Source organism: Lithobates pipiens, unplaced genomic scaffold (assembly GCF_037356315.1).
Source record: "Lithobates pipiens isolate NorthernLeopardFrog02 unplaced genomic scaffold, aLitPip1_a1.2 Scaffold_8, whole genome shotgun sequence".
Classification (NCBI taxonomy): Eukaryota; Metazoa; Chordata; class Amphibia; order Anura; family Ranidae; genus Lithobates; species Lithobates pipiens.
Window position 1 is genome coordinate 7,800,799 of NW_027507903.1, and position 25,896 is coordinate 7,826,694.

Genomic DNA, 25,896 nt, shown 5'->3' on the forward strand with positions numbered 1-25,896 from the left:
TTTCCATGCTGGCCAGGGGGGCTTATGGGGTCTCTTTTTTTTTTTAGCAAAAATGTAGAATATGCCATTACAATGAACCAAATACCTAAATGCACCAGGACAGTTATTAAGCCTAAGCCTACCTACCAGTTTATTAGAACCTAGTGACATCACAGACACTAACTTACTCCACCAAAGCACAGTGCAAGGTCTTTACAGGTTCAACCCACCTAAAAACGAAAAATGCAGTTTTGGGTGAGAGGGTACCTCAGTGGGTCTCTAGCAGTCACTCCTCTACATTGGAGTTCCCAAACTCCACCCACCAGTTACAGCCAATATGAGGCGGTCTAACTTTTCCTTATTTAATAAAGTGGTTGTAAACCTCAGACATGAAATATGAACAAAGCATATCCCTCTATAGTGTGAGCTTGTCTGAATCCAGAGCAGAGAGTGTAACTTCTGTCTGCTGCCTCCTTCCTCTGCTATCAGCATGAATCACTTCTGACAAGTTTTCCTGACACCAAGAGAAGGGAAAAAAAAAAAAAACCTACTGCACACAGCTTGTGATTGACAGCCTCAGCGCTGTTCCTTAGAGCTGTGTGGAGGGAGGTGTGTCCCTTCCCTCCGATGAGCTCTTAGCCCTTGTACACACGGTCGGACATTCTGACAACCAAATCCATTGGATTTTGTCCGAAACTGTTGCATACACACGGTCGGGCAAAGTTGTCGGAAAATCCGATTGTACAGAACGTGATGACGTTATTTCGTTAGGACGGGACTACGTTCAGGCCAGTAGCCAATAGCTTTGGTCTAGGAATTTGATCTGAGCATGCGTGGCACTTTGTCCGTCGGAGTAGGCTACACATGATCGGAGTATGTCCGATCGGAGCATTTTGTCGGAAAATTTTACGGACAAGTTGTAAAACTTGGTCCGTCGGATACTCCGATGGAAACAGCCCGATGGAGACCACACACAGTCGGAATATCCGTCAAAAAGGTCCGATAGGACACATTCAGTCAGAATCTCCGACCGCGTGTACAAGGGCTTACTGAGGTCTGCAGAGCGCAACTTCAGTCCCCCCCGCTTTCTGAAAGCTCAGACAAGCTTCATCAAATTCTGCAATTTGAACAGCTGTAGAAAAGAGAATCCTGCAGATACACAGGTACAACATATGTAGGAGATCAATAACTTCATGGAGTATATGGAAGGGTATACAATCACTTTAAAAACTCTCCCTCAAAGTAAAATGGAAAAAAAATAAAATAAAACGTTGGACTTAAATCAGACCTTCGCCCCCAGATCCTCCATAGATCCCTGCACTCCCTGCCCCTTCCGCAATATAAAATGCCCATATTTTAACAGTTGACTTTTTGTTTTTGCGATTTTGTACACCTCGCGCTGCCCCACAGCCGCAATTCTCATATCCCACCTAGGCAAGAACGACCCCTGTGCCCTTAGCCTTCTGGGATACCACATCACATGTCCCCAGGAAGCTGCAGAAGTAGAGACTCACAGCGGCCAATGGTCAGCTTCCTCAACCCAGTCCGAGGCAGCCAGCTTTTAAATGGCAGAGGAGAACCAACATGGCAGCTCGGGACCCGGGTTGCGGCACCCTATTAGGGCACTGCAGGATGACAAGGCTGCTGGGCAGGAGAGTATCTGAATATGATGTGTATTTTTAGAATATAAATTATATATATATATATATAAAAAAAAAAAAAAAAATACAGAGGGGGCGAGTGACGTTCCCCTTTAAGGCTCAGCTAAACTGAACGCGATATATTTATAGCTGTCCCACTTGGAGATTTAATGCTACAGAAAAAGAGGCTATAAAAATTTGTTGCTGCCGACTGGGGACCTTTCCTTCACTTAGCAGGACAATGGGCTTCCTGTTTCTCAGGCTTCGCAAATTCCGAAACAACAGATACCGAGCGCCTGTCTTTAGAAAGCAGCCTTGCTGTGAACTCTCCAACCTGCCCACCACGTACCTATGATAAACCTAGGAGAAGCACCACCTAAAAAGCGAACGTATGGATATAGATAATAGATAGATAGATAGATAGATAGATATCTATCTAAATGAGAGAGAGAGAGCACGAGAGAGAGAGAAAGATCTAGAGAGAGAAAGATCTAGAGAGAGATCTATGTGTGTGTGTGTGTGTGTGTGGTGTGTGTATATATATATATGTCTATATATCTATCTCTACACACACACACACGTAACTACATTCGGTCAAATGACCCCTATTTATTTGGAAAGTAGATGCTTCAAAGTGACCTCATTTTTTTTTTTTTTGCCACTATTTTTTGGAAACAGAGAAACACGCAGTAACGAGAGGGTTAAAAAACATGGAGGCTTGGTAATAGTGCCTTAAATACCGATCATCATAAACCACTTGTCTACCAAAAAGGACGTTTTTAAAACATGGTAGACCATTGAAAAATACACAGATAAGAATCGCACTCCAACCTGTATTTTTTCCAAGTCACTTTAACCCCTCGCTTACCGGGCACTGAAAGTCCCTTCCTGCCCAGGCCAATTTTCAGCTTTCAGCGCTGTCACTCTTTGTATGACATTTGGGCGGTCATGCTACACTGTACCCAAATTACATTTTTATAAAAAAAAATTCCCACAAATAGAGATTTCTTTTAGTGTATTTAATCTCTGCTGGTTTTTTTTTTTATTTTTGCCAAAAAAAAAAAAAAAAAAAAAAAAAAAACACACCGAAATGTTTGAGAAAACAAAAGACAGTTTTATAGTTTGTTATAAAATTTTGCAAACAGGTATTTTTTTCTCCTTTAGGCTCGGTTCACACAGGGGGCGACACGACTTGCCGCACCACGACCTGCCGCGACCTCAGCGGCGACTTGCAAATGACTTCTGTATAGAAGTCAATGCAAGTCGCCCGAGGTCGCCCAAAAGTAGTACAGGAACCTTTTTTCTAAGTCGGAGCGACTCGAGTCGCTCCTCTTAGAACGGTTCCGTAGTACAGAACGGGGGCGACTTGTCAGGTCGCGGCGCGGCAAGTCGTGCCGCGTCGTGTCGCCCCCTGTGTGAACCGAGCCTTATTGACGAGTGCTGATGAGGCTGCACTGGATGGGCGCTGAGGAGGTTGCCCTGATGGGTGGCACAGATGGGCATTGATAGGCGTCACTGCTAGGTAACACTGATAAGCAGCACTGATAGATGGCACGTCGGCACTGATTGTTGGCGGTGTCACGTCACATTCGGCTACCCATCACATTTTACTACCCGCTGGAGTGCGCATGTGTGACGCCGCCATATATAAAAGTAAGATTTCTGCCCGATCACATTGTGGCGATCAGGAGTCGCAGGCAAAATTGGCGCAATTTTCCCCGCAATTCCAAATTGTGGCAAAAACGAGTTACGTGTGTTTGGGTGCCATTCCTCCTGATGCATGTAAAAAATAGGCTCCTGGCTCAGAGCCAAAACTGGGTCCCGCAAAACGCAAAATCATGAGCCGGCAATATAGCGTTCACGCTACGTGAAGTGTGAAATGGGCCTTAAGCTGGAGATTCGTTTTGTGCCAAGACCGGTGTGCCAAGACCGGTGTGCCAAGACCGGTGCGCCAAGACGGGTGCGCCAAGACCGGTGCGCCAAGACCGGTGCGCCAAGACCGGTGCGCCAAGACCGGTGCGCGGTGCGCCAAGACCGGTGCGCCAAGCCTACTATTCTACAGCAACCCCTCAGAAATTTTGTAATTTAGGCTAACCACATTTAGAACAGCTATGATTGGTCGCCATGCGTCGCTGTCCTGCACATCCCAACATTTAGGAAAAGGAAGACAATTGTGCCATATGGAACAAGAACCACGTATAAGGAGAGGTCGGGGGTTACGTCCGTCATTCATGGCCACCAAGCTTCTCTCGTCTTTTTCTCTAATAATTGCAAACAGCCCGAACCCGTCCCCATGAAGAATAAGGACGAGCCCGGGAATTGTTATCCAATTCTATCCGAGGATTTATTAAAACAACCCGAGAAATGAAGGGTGGAGGTTTGTTTTCTTTACTTCCATTAAGAAGTACATTAAGCATTAGAGAGTTCGGGTCAGTTTTCTTTATCGGAGAATAGCTGATGAGAATTGCCTTTGTCAGGCTATAAACAACGCCTACCCATATACAGGAGACAAATGTTGGAGAACTCCCCCCCCCCCCCACCTCGGTTATGTCATTATCAAAAATTCTTAAAGTAGAACTCCAGTCGTGGATTCTTTTACATAGTTACATTGGTCCAGCTTGGACCTCAGAGATCCCCTAGTCCAATGGTCTCCAAACGATCTAAACAAAGGGCCAGTTTACTGCCCTTCAGACCTTTAGTGGGGCCAGATTGTGGCCGTTGGGAGTAGAAAATGTCCCGGGAGGAAGAGTGGCCCCCCTCCATCGCTGGGGGTCAGTGGGAGGAAGAGGGTGCCCCCCCCCATAGCTGGGGGTCAGTGGGAGGAAGAGTGCCCCCCCCTCCATCGCTGGGGGTCAGTGGGAGGAAGAGTGCCCCCCCTCTCCATCGCTGGGGGTCAGTGGGAGGAAGAGTGCCCCCCCCTCTCCATCGCTGGGGGTCAGTGGGAGGAAGAGTGCCCCCCCCTCTCCATCGCTGGGGGTCAGTGGGAGAAGAGTGCCCCCCCCTCTCCATCGCTGGGGGTCAGTGGGAGGAAGAGTGCCCCCCCCTCCATCGCTGGGGGTCAGTGGGAGGAAGAGTGCCCCCCCCTCCATCGCTGGGGGTCAGTGGGAGGAAGAGTGCCCCCCCTCCATCGCTGGGGGTCAGTGGGAGGAAGAGTGCCCCCCCCTCCATCGCTGGGGGTCAGTGGGAGGAAGAGTGCCCCCCCCCCTCCATCGCTGGGGGTCAGTGGGATGAAGAGTGCCCCCCCCCCTCGCTGGGGGTCAGTGGGAGGAAGAGTGGCCCCCCCTCTCCATCGCTGGGGGTCAGTGGGAGGAAGAGTGCCCCCCCCCTCCATCGCTGGGGGTCAGTGGGAGGAAGAGTGCCCCCCCCTCCATCGCTGGGGGTCAGTGGGAGAAGAGTGCCCCCCCCTCCATCTCTGGGGGTCAGTGGGAGGAAGAGTGCCCCCCCCTCCATCGCTGGGGGTCAGTGGGATGAAGAGTGCCCCCCCCTCCATCGCTGGGGGTCAGTGGGAGGAAGAGTGCCCCCCCCTCCATCGCTGGGGGTCAGTGGGAGGAAGAGTGCCCCCCCCCTCCATCGCTGGGGGGTCAGTGGAAGGAAGAGTGCCCCCCCCCCCTCGCTGGGGGTCAGTGGGAGGAAGAGTGCCCCCCCTCCATCGCTGGGGGTCAGTGGGAGGAAGAGTGCCCCATCATTGGCAGGTAACCTTTTGGCAGGTGAAAGATTGCTTGTAATCCCTTTCCCTGGGAGTTCTGCTTTCAGGTCTCCAGACAGAAAAAGGTCGATCCTCCCAGGACATGGACAATTAACAAGAATCAGGAGGCAAATCGCATATCTATGGGCAGCTTGTGGTGTAAACAAACAGGCTTTGGCTGACCGACCACCAGTTGGAATTTTTCCCCACTGATCACCATTGTTCAGAGATAATTCGGCTCTATGGGGGGGGGTCTGCGAGGTGCACACACACAGGCGGCCGGCCAATATTTACCCATCAATTGTTTGGCATTCGTATCTTTCGTATCTTAATGCCAACAAATAGTCCAAAGTAAACAATGCTAAATTCACCCCAGCCCCCGCTCCCCCCCCCCCCCCCCCATTCTTTCTACTCTTCCTGCTGCTACTCCTATCTTTCTTCCTGCAACAGTTTTAGAATTTGCGGGCAGAATCCCACAATAACAAAATTGCCGCAAAAACGCGGGACGCATTCGCAATGCCTTTCTTTCTTAAATGGCTCCCTAAAATTTGGTACAATTTTTCAACGATTGTAGTGAGACGAAACACACGGAAATTGCAGGACAGAAAATTCAACGCGGAGCGGCAATAGGCCCAGTCACATGACTTGTGCTGCTCAAAAAAAAAAAAAAAAATAAAAAAACGCACAGCAAAAAAGGCTTTAAAAAAAAAAAAAATAATAATAATAAAACGCAGTGCAGCATACGTTGCTGCATTACGCTCATCTGTAAATAGAGCATAAAGCCCCGTTCACACTTAATCCGACTTTGAAATTGTCTAAGTTGCACCTTAAATTGCAAAAAAATAGTGCAGGAACCGTTTTGTTTTTTGAAGTCGCACCAGTGTGAATGGGGGGGGGGGGGGGGGGGGGAGGCTTAGGGCTCATTCACACTAGCGGTTGAGGGAGTGAAAGCCCTGCAGCTGAGCCGTTTTTTTTCCCACCCTCAACCACTCCTCCTTCAGCTGCAAAGCCAGCGGGGGGAGCACACACGCTGTGGCAGGATTTTATACCCCTCAAGACCCACTTATGCGAATGGCAGCCATTCTGCACGGACCCTGCAACCACATGCAATGCATGCAGTTGGGACACACTAGTGCAGGGTTCAAGGGGTTAGAGCAGGCAGTGAGGCTGAAATACAAATGCCTCCAACATTGCATGACAAATGCTCTTTGATGGGCAATCCAAACGCAAAATTGTTCTTTGGATTACAAAAGCAAGTGTGAATGGAGTGCTTAAAAGGTGGAAGTAAACCTTCCCATCGTTTTCAGCAAAGGAAGTTGCCTCTGTCTGATCTGCAACTGCCATGATGCTGCACATGTGATCAGTTATGACACCAGCCAATGGGTGGTTTGACAGTTCGGTTGAGCGCACAACCAATGAGACACGAGTAAGATTCCCGGCATGTTTCGTGAACTGTTCAATTTCTGTGTTTTCTTCCGTTTTGAGGCTCAATTCCCATAATGACGGGCAACACCTGGCACGTAGCAATGGCGAATGGTGGCAGAAAGGATCGGGTATAGTTGGTACTTTTGACTAGTACCTTTGGCTGTGACAGCTTCTCTTTACTGCCCTCCACTGAAAATAATCAGGGAGTTCATGGAAGTAACCGGTTGGCTGTAGAGCTGTTCGATCGATTCCATCTGACAGTCATTGCCGGACAGAATTCCCGATCCTCAAACTTTTCCAGGTCTGCAAAAGAATTGATGCCACTGGATCAGCTTTACAGCCAGGCAAATAGCATTTCAAAAAAGGGGGCAAAGACAGTTTTCCTATAAATTCAGCAGTAACGAATGATGAGGAAGGGATACAAAAAGAGACCTTCCGATATATGATAATGCAGAAAAAATACCCTCCAATCAACTGTCAGCTCTCATCACTGAGCTCTGCAGAGTGTAGCTTCAGCTCTCCACCCCCCCCCCCCCCTTTTTTTTTCCTGCACTCTCAGACGAGCTTTATAATTCAGCAATTTGAACAGATGTAGAGGAGAGAAGACTGCAAATAAACAGGTACAACGTATGTAGGGTTGATTAAACAAATCTCCCTACATACGTTGTACCTGTTTATTTGCAGTCTTCTCTCCTCTACATCTGTTCAAATTGCTGAATTATAAAGCTCGTCTGAGAGTGCAGGAAAAAAAAAGGGGGGGGGGGGGGGTGGAGAGCTGAAGCTACACTCTGCAGAGCTCAGTGATGAGAGCCGACAGCTGATTGGAGGTAAAATACACCCCCCCCCCCCCTTCATAGAGCACACAGATACAGAGCTGAGGCTGTCAACCAGCAGGCGCTCCCTCCCCCGTCACCATTGTTTTTCTTGGTGTCAGGAAATCTTGTTATCAGACGTGATTCACGCTGATAGAGGAAGGAGGCAGCAGACAGAAACTACACTTAGGAGGAGATTTACTAAAACTGGAGCAGTCTGAATCTGGTGCAGCTGTGCATGGTAACCAATCATCTTTTAGCTTGTTCAATTAAACTTTGGCAGTAAAACATGTAAGGCGATTGGTTTGCATGCAGAGTTGCACAAGATTTTGCACTCTCCCCTTTTAGTAAATAACCTCCTTAGGGTTCTGGACTGAGACAAGTACACACTATAGAGGGATATGCTTTGTTCATATTTCATGTCTGAGGTTTACAACCACTTTAAAATTCAGCAGTAACCAATGATAAAAATAAGGAACAGGGACCTGCCCAAACATAACTATGACGAATAAATAATCGCAGCCTTCATGTGTATTTCCTCTGGAAAGCAGAAGATGCACTTCTCTTCATTTTAGAAGGAGGAACTTAAAGCGGCGTTCCACCGGAAAAAAAAATAAAATAAAAAATTATGTTTTTTAAAAAGTCAGCAGCTACAAATACTGCAGCTGTTGACTTTTTAATATTAGGAAACGTACCTGTCCCAGGGGCCCCGCGATGTCCTCACCCTGAAGCCGATCCGTCCCTCGGCCCCCCGGGTGGAGGAGCCGGCATCTTCGGCAAGGGAATCAGGAAGTGGAGCCTTGTGGGCCTCACAGACTGGCTCCCTACTGCGCATGTGCGAGTCACGCTGCATGATCTCACTGGCCCCTGTTGTCTTCTGGGACCTGTGTGTCTCCCAGAAGACAGTGGGGGGGCAGAAGAGGCCGGACATGGCGTAGATCGCCGTGGATACTGCGGCGATTAATGCCCGGAAGTGGGAGCAAATATCTAGATTATACAGGTATTTGCTGCCCTCCCACCTGAAAGGTGCCAAATGCGACTCCAGGAGGGGGAGGGCTGGGGATACCCGAAAAGTGGAAGTTCCATTTTTGTGGGATTTACAGATTTAGACCAAACCACTATAATTTGATATAAGCATTACCATGGTCATGTCCTTCCATAAAATAAAAAACAAACAAACAGCAGGGCGCTGAGGTAAAAAAAACAAAAAACAAAAAAAAAAAAAACACTTTATTAACCACTTGCTTACTGGGCACTTAAACCCCCCTCAGTCCCAGACCAATTTTCAGCTTTCAGCGCTGATGCACTTTGAATGACAATTGCGCGGTCATACAACACTGTACCCAAATGACATTTTTATCATTTTTTTCCCACAAATAGAGCTTTCTTTTGGTGGTATTTAATCACAGCTCGGAGTTTTATTTTTTGCTAAACAAACAAAAAAAAATGCAAAAAAAAAAAAAAAAATCATGTTTAATAGTTTGTTATAAAATTTTGCAAACGGGTAATTTTTCTCCTTCATTGAAGTGCGCTGATGAGGCGGCACTGGTGGGCACTGATAGGCATAGTTAAGGCGGCACAGATAAGGCGGCACTGATGGGCAAAGATGGGCACAGATAAGGCGGCACTGATGGGCACAGATAAGGCAGCACAGATGGGTGGCACAGATAGGTGGCACAGATGGGCACTGGTAGATGACACTGATGGGCACGGATATGTGGCACTGGGGTGCAGCACCTATGTTGAGGCAGATTGTGGGCACTGCTGGGTGGCACTGTGGGCACTGCTGGGTGGCACTGTGGGCACTGCTGGGTGGCACTGTGGGCACTGCTGGGTGGCCCTTTAATTTTTTCTATTGTGGCACTGGCAGGGGGCAGGTGGTCACTAACAGGGCTGGCCATCGGCTTTTTTTTTTCTCCTCGTGCCGTCAGCGCGAGGAGGAATAATTACCGGCTCCGTTATATCACATGATCAGCTGTCATTGGCTGACAGCTGATCACGTGATAAGGGGTTGGATCGACCCCTTGCATGGATCGGTGATCAGGCGAGTCTCGTAGAGACTCAGGGGGCGCGCAGGGCGCTCGTGCACGGGACTACGTCTATTGACGTCGTCCCGGAAAAGGAGATCCGCGCTGTAGCCGTCATTTGGCTATAGTGCGGATCTCAAGTGGTTAAATAAGCAGCACACTTACAAGTTAGCATGAAACAGCATGGAGAGGGAACACCGGAGACCAAGCAGCTGTGATCAGCGTGAGGCTGTAGTCTTCACCGAGCAAACAGAGACCGAGAAGGACAAGGAGCCAGCCAGCTCAAAGTACGGATATTAAATGGCGGCGTTCTAGGCTGCACACCAGGATGACCGCTGTCAAAATGCCTGGTGGATGTCGGGAGATGAGGCGTGCATTTCCAGGGACTTTGCCCTCTTTTTCAAATGCCCAAAATTCTAATTCAAAACGCATTTGAAAAAGAGGGCAAAGTCTCCGGGAAAACGCGCCACGCACACCCCCCTCTCTCGCCCTCCATTGGGTGGCCACACATTGATCACAATGTTGCCCTGATGGCAACCACAGGCCAAATTTCGAACAGTTAATGAACAAATTTTCCATGTCCCATATAGACCTTCAGATAGGACAGCATTGTACACCAATGACACCTACCTGACACATCAGCGGCAGAGATACAGAGTGAACTGGAGGCTTCCACTTCAGTGTATGAATCGGAGAGATCTGAAAATAAAACAAAATATCAATGAGGAAGATCCTTGTGAGCAGTGTTCACTTCGACATCAAAATTTCATTTTTTTGTTTTAGTCATAGTCTTTTGACAAAAATGCCATTATACCCTCACCGGCCACTTTATTAGGTACAGCTATTCAATTGCCTGGTAACAATTAGCTAATCAGCAACTCAATGCATTTAGACATCTAGACACGGTGGGGACGACTTGCTGAAGTTCAAACTGAGCATCAGAATGGGGAAGAAAGTCTGAGTATTTCTGGAATTTTCACACACAACCATCTCTCGGGATTACAGAGAATGGTCCAAAAAAAAAAAAGAAAAAAAAAAAAAAGAGAAAAATATCCAGTGAGCGGCAGTTGTGTGGAGGAAAATGCCTTGTTGATGTCAGAGGAGAATGGGCAGACTGGTTCCAGATGATAGAAAGGCAACAGTAACTTAAATAACCACTCGTTACACCCAAGGTATGCAGAATACCATCTCTGAACGCACCATACATTGAACCTTGAAGCAGAAGACCACACCGGATGCCACACCTGTCAGCTGAGAACAGGAAAAATGTGGCTACAATGGGCACAGGATCACCAAGACTGGACAATAGAAGATTGGAAAAACGTTGCCTGGTCTGATGAGTCTGGATTTCAGCTCCGACATTCAGATGGTGGGGTCAGAATTTGGCGCATGGATCCATCCTGCCTTGTATCACCGGTTCAGGCTGGTGGTGGGGGTGTAATGGTGCGGGGGATGGAGTATCACCGGTTCAGGCTGGTGTTGGGGGTGTAATGGTGTGGGGGATGGGGTATCACCGGTTCAGGCTGGTGGTGGGGGTGTAATCTTGTGGGGGATGGAGTATCACCGGTTCAGGCTGGTGTTGGGGGTGTAATGGGGTGGGGGATGGAGTATCACTGGTTCAGGCTGGTGTTGGGGGTGTAATGGGGTGGGGGATGGAGTATCACCGGTTCAGGCTGGTGGTGGGGGTGTAATGGTGTGGGGGATGGGGTATCACCGGTTCAGGCTGGTGGTGGGGGTGTAATGGTGCGGGGGATGGAGTATCACCGGTTCAGGCTGGTGGTGGGGGTGTAATCTTGTGGGGGATGGAGTATCACCGGTTCAGGCTGGTGTTGGGGGTGTAATGGGGTGGGGGATGGAGTATCACTGGTTCAGGCTGGTGTTGGGGGTGTAATGGGGTGGGGGATGGAGTATCACCGGTTCAGGCTGGTGGTGGGGGTGTAATGGTGTGGAAGGGACTTTTTCTTGGCACACTTTGGGCCCCGTAGTACCAATTGAGCATCATTTAAACCCCACAACCTGAGTATTTTTGCTCATCCCTTTATGACTACAGTGTCCCCATCTTCTGATGGCTCCTTCCAGCAGGATAATGCCCCATGTCACAAAGCTCCAATCATCTCACCACTGGACAACGAGGTCCCTGTCCTCCAATGGCCTCCACACTCACCACATCTCATCCAACAACAGAGCACTTCTGGGGATGTGGTGGAACGGGAGATTGGCATCACGGATGTGCAGCCGACAGATCTGCAGCAACTGTGTGGTTATCATGTCACTATGGAGCAAAATCTCAGAGGAACGTTTCCAACACTTTGTTGTATCTATGCCACCAAGAATGAAGGGAAAAGGAGGTCCAACCCGCTACTAGCAAGGGGGGGACCTAATAAAGTGGCCGGTGAATGTAAAATGATATTATTTATTTTTACATACCAGCCAAAGATTACCAAGCTGCAATATATTAGTTTTTTTTATTTTTTTTTGGTTTTATATGCAGTATAACCACTCGCGCTTCGGAAGGTTTTACCCCCTTCATGACCAGGCCATTTTTTTTTTTTTTTTTAAACGGTTTAACCATTACTTTAACTGACAATTGCACAGTCATGCAACACTGTACCCAAATTAAATTTATATATATTTTTTCCCCACAAATAGAGCTTTCTTTTAGTGGTATTTGATCATCTCAGATTTTTTTCTTTTTGTGATATAAAAAAATAAAAAAAAGGAATATATATATAAAATTTAATTAGCGTATTTGCCGGCGTATAAGACGACCCCCTACTTTTCAATTTAAAAAGTTGGTATTGTGCTGTACTCACTGTATAAGACGACCCCCTTGTGCAGGAATTCCGTATGCTCAGAAACAAAGTTGGCGCCGGGTAACATGCTGTCTCACAGTATACATATAGTATACCGCCCTGAGCCAATCACGGAAAGCTATGCATTCTATTATTGCATACAGTGCCTGCTCGGATTGGCAGAGGCTGTTACATCATCAGCCCGCGCCTCTGACTCTCACAGCCAATCCGAGCAGGCTGCAGAGGTTGTTACTCCAATCCGAGCAGGCGCTGTATTCATTAATAGAATACATCGCTCGCCGGGATTGGCTCAGCGGTGTATATTGAATGTATACAGTATTATCGCACACTCGGCGAGTATTCGGCTTTATATTCGGCGTATAAGACGACCCCAGCTTTTTGCTCATTTTTTTTTTTTTTTACTGTAAAAGGTTGTCTTATACGTCAGCAAATACGGTATATATAATCTAAGTGTAGCAATATGGTTACATTTAATGAAGGTACAACATTTAGCAACATATTGCTACACTTAGAGGCGCCCCACTTCTCTTTTATACTCTGGCGCTCCTTCTAATCCCCTTGTGGAGGCTTCCATTTGTGGATGGACATTTTATGGTTACACAACCCATCACATCGCTGTAATCTTTTTTATATGGACTATAAACTGAAGGACTTATTAATAAATAGTTGTGGAACGAATCATCCGAGTTTCCATTATTTCTTATGGAGAAATTCGCTTTGATATACAAGTGCTTTGGATTACAAGCATGTTTCTGAAATGAATTATGCTCGCAATCCAAGATTTTACTGTATATGTAAAAAAAGGAAGAAGAAGAAACTGAATGATTTATCGATCATTACATGATGGCACTATCATTGGCTCTCACAGCTGAATGTTCCTTTTTCGAAAAAATAGGTTTGGGCGATTTTTTTTTTTTTCTTTCATATAGCGTATGGCCGGTGTTCTGCCGAGAAAGTCGTCGTCGTCGTCCCCCACGCTAAGAACCCCCCTGTACTGTGCAGGCGCAGCACTTGAACAGTACGAACCACAACGGAGCCGCCCCAAAATAGGTGAAGCTGGACACAGCGAGTCAGCTGTACACCGGGCCTGCAACAGGGCCGCTCGCCGCTCTTCGGGGCGCGGCCTCGCTGCTCTCGGCATATTATTCTAGCTCTATGTCCACTTGGATGGTGGGGCTTGAACCTGGACTCAGGGAAGAATGTAGTGCGCAGGCGCCGTGTACAGCTGACTCACTGTGTTCAGCTTCGGCTATTTTCGGCGGCTCTGTAGTCGTTTTTACTGCGCATGCGCAGTACAGAGGGGGGGCGGTCCTTATCCGCCGGGGGGGGGATCTTTTTTGGCAAGACTTTGGCATTAGACCTTCAAAGACGGCGGCGACAGTCGAGGTGTAAATCATCCACTTCAGATGCAGCCGCTGTTTGGGTATAGTGCCAGCCGCGGTCAGAATACGATGGGCAGCGTGGGGGGGGGGGGAGGTTCCCCCATCCAGGCCGTTTACAATGGATGGGGAACCAATAGGAATTCAGATGCAGCCGCCGTTCAGGTATTCTGCGGCACAGCGGGGAGATTCGTCTATCCGTACGGTATAGCGTCAAAGGAATCATTTCATTTTTTTTTTTTTTTTTTTTTGCGTCCTGCATGCCGAATGAGTAAAACCTCAGAGTCTATGGGCAGTTTTAGGTCAGCGTTGGAAGATCTCAGTTGCTCGAGTCGCGCTCCCTCGCAGGGTCTTCATGCCCTCCTCCTGTTACACCCCTCCCCTCCCCCCCCCCCTCCTCCTTTTTGTCTGTAGCATGTAAAATTTCAACTGCCCTGACCACAAAGCAGGCCGGGACACGGCGCTGGAAGGATAAGGTTACACAAAGCCTTTAAATGCTTCATAGTTACCGTACTTAATTACCCACATTAACATTCTTCAAGCTGTTTATTCCTGCAGGTTTCCTTCCTTCCTCCATCTGCTACTGAAGCACAAGAAACTTTGTTTTAACAAGTAACCCGCATTGTTCTCCCTCCATTACCCACACAAAGACGCTCTTAACCCTCCGCCGCAAGACGAGCGGCACGCCGAGCTGATCAGGAGTCGCAAAAAAAAAAAAAAAAAAAAAAACGCCCACTCGATGGTAAATGACGGGAATACGAAGAGAATTTATGGCGTAATTCACAATAGAAAAAACTTTCAATGTTTACAAAGTATCAAAATTGTATCTAAACCCGAAAAAAAAAAATAAAAAAAAAACTTTTGGCCCCCGTTCACACATCATGCAATTTCAAAGCTGCGAATGTGCCATTTACGTTCCCAATGCGCGACAAAACTTCACACTAATTAAACTTATTTTTTTTTTTTTTTAAAAAGGTGCGGTTTGCCAGGATTACCGTGATCATTGGGACGATCTCACCAGAATTTTTTTTTCCCCCCCCACATGCATTTTTTCCAGCGATTTCCACACAATTTGGAACTGTGGGCAGAAATCGCAAATTCCGACTCGTGAAGATTAAAGGGGGCCCCTTAGGCATGGGTTGCGCCCGTGCGTTCACTGCGCGCCCCCCCCCACCCCCCGCATTTGTGCTGGCACAGCAGTCTATTCGCTTGAGTGAGCTGCTGGAAATGCAGGAAAATGGTCCCTGCGCCTTTTTAAAACCACAGCTGTAGGGAAAAATCATGGCGCTTTTTGCTCCAGGCGATTTCCCGCACACCCGCAAAACAAACTGTGCGTTTAGATGCATTGGGGGTGTGCCATTAAGAATGGATGGCCCCAAGTGGTTGCGAGTGAGGGAACAAGTGTCACCACCAATGTAAGGAACATTCTTCCCACTGATCACCAATGTAAGGAACATTCTTCTCACTGATCACCAATGTAAGGAACATTCTTCTCACTGATCACCAATGTAAGGAACATTCTTCTCACTGATCACCAATGTAAGGGACATTCTTCTCACTGATCTCCAATGTAAGGAGCATTCTTCCCACTGATCACCAATGTAAGGAACATTCTTCCCACTGATCACCAATGTAAGGAACATTCTTCCCACTGATCACCAATGTAAGGATCATTCTTCCCACTGATCACCAATGTAAGGATCATTCTTCCCACTGACCACCAATGTAAGGAACATTCTTCTCACTGATCACCAATGTAAGGAACATTCTTCTCACTGATCACCAATGTAAGGAACATTCTTCTCACTGATCACCAATGTAAGGGACATTCTTCTCACTGATCACCAATGTAAGGAACATTCTTCTCACTGATCACCAATGTAAGGAACATTCTTCCCACTGATCACCAATGTAAGGAACATTCTTCCCACTGATCACCAATGTAAGGGACATTCTTCTCACTGATCTCCAATGTAAGGAGCATTCTTCCCACTGATCACCAATGTAAGGAACATTCTTCCCACTGATCACCAATGTAAGGAACATTCTTCCCACTGATCACCAATGTAAGGATCATTCTTCCCACTGATCACCAATGTAAGGATCATTCTTCCCACTGATCACCAATGTAAGGAACATTCTTCTCACTGATCACCAATGTAAGGAACATTCTTCTCACTGATCACCAATGTAAGGAACATTCTTCTCACTGATCACCAATGTAAGGAACATTCTTCTCACTGATCACCAATGTAAGGAACATTCTTCTCACTGATCACCAATGTAAGGAACATTCTTCTCACTGATCACCAATGTAAGGAACATTCTTCTCACTGATCACCAATGTAAGGAACATTCTTCTCACTGATCACCAATGTAAGGAACATTCTTCCCACTGATCACCAATGTAAGGAACATTCTTCCCACTGATCACCAATGTAAGGAACATTCTTCTCACTGATCACCAATGTAAGGAACATTCTTCTCACTGATCACCAATGTAAGGAACATTCTTCCCACTGATCACAAATGTAAGGGACATTCTTCTCACTGATCACCAATGTAAGGAACATTCTTCTCACTGATCACCAATGTAAGGAACATTCTTCCCACTGATCACCAATGTAAGGAACATTCTTCTCACTGATCACCAATGTAAGGAACATTCTTCTCACTGATCACCAATGTAAGGAACATTCTTCCCACTGATCACCAATGTAAGGAACATTCTTCCCACTGATCACCAATGTAAGGAACATTCTTCTCACTGACCACCAATGTAAGGAACATTCTTCTCACTGATCACCAATGTAAGGAACATTCTTCTCACTGATCACCAATGTAAGGAACATTCTTCTCACTGATCAGCAATGTAAGGAACATTCTTCTCACTGATCACCAATGTAAGGAACATTCTTCTCACTGATCACCAATGTAAGGAACATTCTTCTCACTGATCACCAATGTAAGGAACATTCTTCCCACTGATCACCAATGTAAGGAACATTCTTCTCACTGATCACCAATGTAAGGAACATTCTTCTCACTGATCACCAATGTAAGGGACATTCTTCCCACTGATCACCAATGTAAGGAACATTCTTCCCACTGATCACCAATGTAAGGAACATTCTTCCCACTGATCACCAATGTAAGGATCATTCTTCCCACTGATCACCAATGTAAGGAACATTCTTCTCACTGACCACCAATGTAAGGATCATTCTTTTCACTGATTACCAATGTAAGGAACATTCTTCCCACTGATCACCAATGTAAGGAACATTCTTCCCACTGATCACCAATGTAAGGAACATTCTTCCCACTGACCACCAATCTAAGGACCATCAGTTCTGTGAACTCTATATTAAAGAACGCTCAAAAGCTTTAAAATAAAGCCATCATATCTATACATCTGTATTAGAGACTCTTCAATGAAACCATATTGAAATGAAGAACATCCCTTCATTAGTTTAAGCAAACAGCCTGCACAGCGCCATCAGTGGCTAGAAGGAAGAGCTGGCAGAATACTCTCTGTAGATAATTACAAGTCCGTTTATTAATCATGGGGACTCACCAAGAGGTTTTTGCTCAAACTGTGGAGAAAGACGAGTATATGGAGGAGGGGGAGATTCTGTAAAGAGAAAAAAAAAAGTCAAATTTCTGCTTATTAAAGAGAGAGAGCCATACCACAATAATCCTACAGGACATTAGATCTATTTATCTATACAATTTAAAAGTACAACATTTTTTATATATATATATATATATATATATATATATATATATATATATATATATATATATATATATATATATATATATATATATACATATACACATATACATATACATACACACACATACATACATACAGTGCCTTGAAAAAGTATTCATACCCCTTGAAATTTTCCACATTTTGTCATGTTACAACCAAAAAATAAAAAAAAGACGTATCATGTATTTTGTGTGATAGACCAACACAATGTGGCACATAATTGTGAAGTGGAAGGAAAATTATCAATGGTTTTCAACATTTTTTGCAAATAAAATATGTGAAAAGTGTGGGGAGACATTTGTATTCAGCCCCCTTTCCTCTGATACCCCTAACTAAAATCTATTGGAACCAATCGCCTTCACAAGTCACTTAATTAGTAAATAGAGTCCACCTGTGTGTAACCTAATCTCAGTATAAATACAGCTGTTCTTTGAAGCCCTCGGAGGTTTGTTAGAGAACCTTAGTGAACAAACAGCATCATGAAGGTCAAGGAACACACCAGACAGGTCAGGGATAAAGTTGTGGAGAAGTACAAAAAAAAAAAAAAAAAAAATCTCCCAAGCTTTGAACATCTCACGGAGCTCTGTTCAATCCATCATCGGAAAATGGAAAGAGTATGGCACAACTGCAAACCTACCAAGACATGGCCGTCCACCTAAACTGACCAGCCGGGCAAGGAGAGCATTCATCAGAGAAGAGCCAAGAGGTCCATGGTAACTCTGGAGGAGCTGCAGAGATCCACAGCTCAGGGGGGAGAATCTGTCCACAGGACAACTATTAGTCGTCTCTCCACAAATCTGCCCTTTATGGAAGAGTGACAAGAAGAAAGACATTGGAGAAAAAGCCACAAGAAATCCCGCTTGCAGTTTGTGAGAAGCCATGTGGAGGACACAGCAAACATGTGGAAGAAGGTGCTCTGGTCAGATGAGACCAAAATACACTGCACATCACCCTGAACACACCATCCCCACCGTGAAACATGGTGGTGGCAGCATGTGGTGGGGATGCTTTTCTTCAGCAGGGACAGGGAAGCTGGTCAGAGTTGATGGGAAGATGGATGGAGCCAAATACAGGACAATCTTAGAAGAAAACCTGTTAAAGTCTGCAAAAGACTTGAGACCGGGGCGGAGGTTCACCTTCCAGCAAGACAACGACCCGAAAAACATCCAGCCAGAGCTACAATGGAATGGTTTAGATCAAAGCATATTCATGTGTTAAAATGACCCAGTCACAGTCCAGACCTAAATCCCATTGAGAATCTGTGGCAAGACTTGAAAATTGCTGATCACAGACGCTCTCCATCCAATCTGACAGAGCTTGAGATATTTTGTAATGAAGAATGAGCAGAAATGTCCTCTCTAGATGTGCAAAGCTGGTGGAGACATCCCCAAAATGACTTGCAGCTGTAATTGCAGAGAAAGGCGGTTCTACAAAGTATTGTAGGAATCTTCCAGACATTCTCCCATTGACCACCAATTAAATAAATTTAGGTTCCCCTTAAAACCTGAAAGATATTTCAATGGTTCCTCTGCAGTAAAAGGCTTCATGTAGACGGGACGTTTTAAAGCCTACCCTGAGCGAATTAACGTTTAAAAATATACGTTTTGCCGCGTTTGTGTTTAGGGGCGTTTAAAAAAAAAAAAAAAAAAAAAAAAAAAAAAACAACACACACACACACACACACACACACACACACACACTCCCCCAAATTGTCAAAAATGTATCTCCATTAAAAACGCCTATAAATGAAACACGGCTTACCGCATTTACAAGCTGTTACAGGCATTTAGTGTTTGAAATGCCTCCGAACATCCGCCCTGAACGCATTTTTTTGCGTTCCAAAAAATGATTCTAAACTCAACTGCCTAGAAAGGACTATAAAAACTACCCCATGTACAACTACTGATAAGATAACAGGAGAGTTTAGGGGCAGCTGAAAAAAAAAAATAAAAAAAATAAAACGCCCAACTGTTCCTAAATGTCCGTTTACCAGCAGCCGTATACATGAGGCTGAGAAAGGCTGCTATGGGCAGTAGTAAAATACCACTTATAACCACTAGATGGGGCAGAGGCACAGAAAATGCATCTTTGTAATAAGAGGAGATAGAATGTAACAATTCTAGAAAAAAAGACTAAACATTGCTTACATTGGTTTGCCATTACCCTCTAGCATTCTCTAGAACTGTTGCATCGTATCGCTTGTTACATATGTATTTCCTGTGCTCCTTAGCGCCATCTCGTGGCCATATGGCAGTATTTTACCACTGCCCATAATCGAAAAATATTTGTTCTTAAAGTGGTTGTATGGTCAATTTTTTAACTTTTACCTACAGGAAAGCCTATAATAAGGCTTACCTGTAGGTAAAAAAAATATCTCCTAAACCTGTACGGTTTAGGAGATATTCCCCTCGGTATGCGCCGCTGACTGCAGCGGCGCATGCGCACAAGGGGGTTCTCGCCGTGAAAATCCAGCAGCGCTCGTCCGGCCGGACTGAAATCTCCCGCGCGCATGCGCGGGAGTGACGACATCGCGGCTCCGGCCACTCACAGCGCCGGAGCCGCGATACCCGGAAGAGACGCCAAGGGAGCATGTCAGCTCCCTCGGCGTGGATCGGGCCAGATGTCGGGGCCTCGTTCCAAGGTAAGTATTTCATAATGAGCTAGTATGCGGTGCATACTAGCTCATTATGCCTTTTGCTTTGCAGGTTTAAAAAAAAAAAAAAAAAAAAAAAAAAAAAAATTTGCGGATTTACTACCGCTTTAAAGCGGGATTGCACCGTGGAAAAAAAAATATTAAAAGCCAGCAGCTACAAATACTGCAGCTGCTGACTTAATAAAATGGACACTCACCTGTCCCGGGTTCCAGCGATGCCGATCGATCGCTCGGCTCTCGGCTGCTGCAGCCACCCTTCTAGGTGAGGGAATCAGGAAGTGAAGCGCTGCGGCTTCACTTCCTGGTTCCCTACTGTGCGTGCGCGAGTCGCGCAGGGCAATAGGAAGTGTCCGCGCTGTCTCTGGGACCCGTGTGTGTCCCAGCAGACAGCGCGGCAGGACAGGAAGAGGCATAGACTCCCGTGGGAGTCTATGCCCGGACGTGGGTGTAAATACCTGTCTGACAGGTATCTGCACCCCTCTCCCCCCTGAAAGGTGCCAATTGTGACACCGGGGGGGGGAGGGTTCCGACCAGCGGAAGTTCCACTTTAGGGTGGAACCCTGCTTTAAGAAGTAAAACTAGCAAAGCACATTTTAGCCAATTTTTCACAGATATATATATACACACACACACGTGTGTGTGTGTGTGTGTGTGTGTGTGTGTGTGTGTGTGTGTGTGTGTGTGTGTGTGTGTGTGTGTGTGTGTGTGTGTGTGTGTGTGTGTGTGTGTGTGTGTGTGTATCTGTGAAAAATTGGCTAAAATGTGCTTTGCTAGTTTTACTAAATATAAATAAAAGGAAGCCCCTCAAGTGTTATAAATAATAAAAAAAAATAATTAGCCTTGAGCTGTAGGGCTTTTTACATGTCCCCATACAAAGCTGACATTTAAAAAAAAAAAAAAAAAAAACAATTCATTATCAGAGCAGGTACAACATTTACATCTCTTCATCATATTAACAAACATGGCTCCATGGGCCGACTATCATGGCACTATGACATCACAAGACTTCAGGCGTTCACTTGTTTTACCTACTGCTCAGCCCTAGTCACTAGTTATATGCCCAGCACGTCCTGTAGATCGCAAGCCCTCCTGTGGTCCAGCACTGGTCCCCTTGCAGGACCAAAAGCCCATAGCGTTATGGACCCACCCAATAGGGGTATGACATCATGGCACCCTACACAGACAACATTTCATAACTACTGTCAGCATCATTGAGCCCCCCCCCCGATCACTGGACCAGAAGAAAGAAGAGACCACCATATGTTGGTCTGGGTCCTGATTAAAGGTTGGCTTTCTGATCATGCGACCACTGTGACAATGGTTACAGGATCGCTGGTCCTTTCCACCTCTCAGGTGTTTAGAACTGAGAAAACAACTTCACCCTCCAGTCCTTTTCTGGAACTTTTAGTTCACATGTAACAATCAATAATTCTTGCTCAAAAATTACTTATAAGAGATAGAGATTTTTTTTAAAAGCAAAAGGGCCTAGAGAATAAATAAATTAGTGGGTTTTGCAATTAGTTTACAACACATGGTATTGGGCAGCACCGTGGTGTAGTGGTTAGCACTCGGGTCACTGGTTCAAATCCCAACCACAACACTACCTGCCTGGAGTTTGCATGTTCTCCCTGTGCCTGCGTGGGTTTCCTCCGGGTACTCTGGTTTCCTCCTACACTCCAAAAGACATGCTAGTAGGCCAATTGGCTTGTCCAAACTTGGCCCTAGTATATGAATGGGGACCTTGGATTGTGGGCTCCTTGAGGGTAGGGACTGATGTGAGTGTGCAATGTACAGGGATAGGGACAATTGTAGACACTCACTCAGGTTGAACTGGATGGACTGGTGTCTTTATTCAACCTTACTATGTAACTATGTATTTGCGATTTTTAAAATGCAAAATTTTTTAATTTGAACGCAAAAAATGAAAAACAGTGCATAACCCAATTTGTTGGTAAAATATAAAAGATGATGTTACGCTGAGTAAATAGATACCAAATAGGTCACGCTTTAAAACTGCCCACGCTCGTGCAATGGTGAGAATGTACATTTTACTATCTATAGTAGGGCTGCAACTAACGATTATTTTCATAATCGATTAGTTGGCCAATTATTGTTTCGATTAATCGGGTAATAACCGTAAAAAAAAGGTGTGGTGTATAATTTAGTTAATATGTAAAGTTTTAAAAAAAAAGGTAATTTAATTTATTCTTAAATATCTCTATATGCAGTGGTAAATATAAATAACCAACTATATGGTTAAGGAGCAAAATATCTAATTCACCCTGAGAATAAACAGACAGAAGAGATATACTGTATATATTAGGAGGGGATATATACTGTAAATACTATTAGAAGAGATATACTGTATATACTATTAGAGGCTATATACACTATTAGAGGAGAGATATACTATATATACTATTAGAGGGGATATATACTGTATATAATAGAGGGGATATATACTGTATATACACTGCATATGCTATTAGAGGAGATATACTGTATATACCATTAGAGGAGAGATATACTATTAAATGTTCAATCTGGTAAATATCATCAGACTCATTAACTTTAACCCCATTTTGTTATTGGCCGATTAATCGATTACTATTTTCCTAATCGATTAATTTAATAATCGATTCGTTGTCGATCAATCGATTAGTTGTTTCAGCCCTAATCTATAGGCGATGCTTCAAAAGCCTTTACAGATTTTACAGACTTTAGATTTACAGGGGAGGTCTGGTGCGAGAGTCACTGTCCATGATCGGACGTTCGCGGTGATACCTCGCGTGTGGGAAGAGCATTGTTTGCGTGTGAGCACTGTTGCTTTAAGAAAAAAGTAATCCTAGCAGCTTAGACTCTAACCCATCCCTAGACACGCCGCAATCCCTCCACACACTTCAACAGGCACCTCTGTCGGGTTAATGATAGATCTTTCGTCCTTCTCTTAACCAAGAATCCTACCACTTGTCTTATAGTCCCCAGAGGACTCAGGATCGGGACCCCTGAGCTTATCCTGCGTGGGGACAGGGGTTATCTCCTCCTGCAATCATGGAGGGTTGTGTGCTTCACCCAACGAGGTGACCGCAACCTCACAAAAGGTGGAAGTTATTTTGTTTTTCCTTTTCTACTCAACATCTATTATTTTTAGTTTTGATTCAAACGGCAATACCAAACTACACCAGGGTTACTCAACCAGGTTCTATGGAACTCTAGGGTTCCTCCAGAGGTTTCTAGGAGTTCCTTAACCACTACAATACCGGGCACTTTCGCCCCCTTCCTTCCCAGCCCAATTTTCAGCTTTCATCGCTCTAGCGTTTTCAATGAAAATTGCGCGGTCATGCTACACTGTACCCAAATGAAATTTTTATCATTTTGTTCGCACAAATAGAGCTTTATTTTGGTGGTATTTATTCACGACTCCGTTTTTAATTTTTTGCGATATAAGCACAAAAATAAAAAAGAGGAAATTTGGAAAAAAAAAATATTTTCTTTTTTCTATTTTAAAAGAAATCCAATAAAATCAAATTTTGTCATAAATTTAAGCCAAAATGTATTCTGCTACATGTTTTTGGTAAAAAAAATTCCGTTAAGTGTATAATAATTGGTTTGTGTGATCACGGACATATGTACGCAAATGATCATATTCATATGTGTGCAGATAATCACTGGGACATGTGATTTTAGTGGGACATGTGTTTTTATTATTTGGGGACATGTGTGTTTTGGGGACATGTGTGGGGACTGTGTTTATACTGGTGTGGTGTGTTTACATTAGACTGGTGATCAGTGAGTAAAAAGCTGTAAAAAACAGCTCATACTCACTGATCATCACCCGGCTGCAGCGATCTGCTCTCCTCTCCTCAGCAATGACTTCTGTGTGAGGAGAGGAGGAGCCGATTGCCTAGCAACCAGCTGTTTGTTTACATCACATGACGGCCGTGATTGGACACGGCCATCATGTGATCAGGAGGGCCAATCACAGAGCCCCCCTGCCGATCTGAGATGAGTCGTGTCCGGGTGACACGAGCACATCGGGATCGCGCCGCTGCGCGGGCCCGCGCGCGATCCCGCTCCTTCTGAAGGATGTTCCTGAACGTCCTATCAGAAGTAGACGGCTCCCACCCGGCCGTATATATGTACATTGGCCGGGTGGGAAGTGGTTAAACAATGAGCAAAGTCTGCCTCTCAGACAAGTTCCCACAGACCACCAATGTAGGGAGCATTCTTCCCACTGACCACACAATTTATGGAACATTCTTCCCACTGATCACCAATGTAAGGAACATTCTTCTCACTGATCACCAATGTAAGGAACATTCTTCTCACTGATCACCAATGTAAGGAACATTCTTCTCACTGATCACCAATGTAAGGAACATTCTTCCCACTGATCAACAATGTAAGGGACATTCTTCCCACTGATCACCAATGTAAGGAACATTCTTCCCACTGATCAACAATGTAAGGAACATTCTTCCCACTGATCACCAATGTAAGGAACATTCTTCCCACTTATCACCAATGTAAGGGACATTCTTCTCACTGATCACCAATGTAAGGAACATTCTTCTCACTGATCACCAATGTAAGGAACATTCTTCCCACTGATCACCAATGTAAGGAACATTCTTCCCACTGATCACCAATGTAAGGAACATTCTTCCCACTGATCACCAATGTAAGGAACATTCTTCCCACTGATCACCAATGTAAGGAACATTCTTCCCACTGATCACCAATGTAAGGAACATTCTTCCCACTTATCACCAATGTAAGGGACATTCTTCTCACTGATCACCAATGTAAGGAACATTCTTCTCACTGATCACCAATGTAAGGAACATTCTTCCCACTGATCACCAATGTAAGGAACATTCTTCCCACTGATCACCAATGTAAGGAACATTCTTCCCACTGATCACCAATGTAAGGAACATTCTTCCCACTGATCACCAATGTAAGGAACATTCTTCCCACTGATCACCAATGTAAGGAACATTCTTCCCACTTATCACCAATGTAAGGGACATTCTTCCCACTGATCACCAATGTAAGGGACATTCTTCCCACTGATCACCAATGTAAGGAACATTCTTCTCACTGATCATCAATGTAAGGAACATTCTTCCCACTGATCACCAATGTAAGGAACATTCTTCTCACTGATCATCAATGTAAGGAACATTCTTCCCACTGATCACCAATGTAAGGAACATTCTTCTCACTGATCATCAATGTAAGGGACATTCTTCCCACTGATCACCAATGTAAGGAACATTCTTCTCACTGATCATCAATGTAAGGGACATTCTTCCCACTGATCACCAATGTAAGGGACATTCTTCCCACTGATCACCAATGTAAGGAACATTCTTCTCACTGATCACCAATGTAAGGGACATTCTTCCCACTGATCACCAATGTAAGGAACATTCTTCTCACTGATCACCAATGTAAGGAACATTCTTCCCACTTATCACCAATGTAAGGAACATTCTTCATACTGGCCACCAATGTAAGGAACATTCTTCATACTGGCCACCAATGTAAGGGACATTCTTCCTGCTGACCAGCACTCTAATGTATGGCGAGATGCAGATACAGAAATTATCAGGGGTTCCCCGAAGCAAACAAATCACTTGAAGGGTCCCCCCCCCCCCCCGTTAAAAAGTTTGAGAAGGGCTATACTATAAAGGGGTTTC

The 25,896-nt window shown here is 45.2% G+C and overlaps 1 protein-coding gene across 1 annotated transcript in view; it reads right to left on the bottom strand.

Annotated features, from left to right (window-relative positions):
* The window catches only part of SMAD6 (SMAD family member 6), a 63,395-nt gene that overhangs the window by 10,806 nt on the left and 26,693 nt on the right, over positions 1 to 25,896 (bottom strand). Inside the window, 2 exon segments of the mRNA XM_077472795.1 lie at positions 10,199 to 10,267; positions 17,338 to 17,394. Coding sequence (XP_077328921.1) covers positions 10,199 to 10,267; positions 17,338 to 17,394 — 126 coding nt within the window.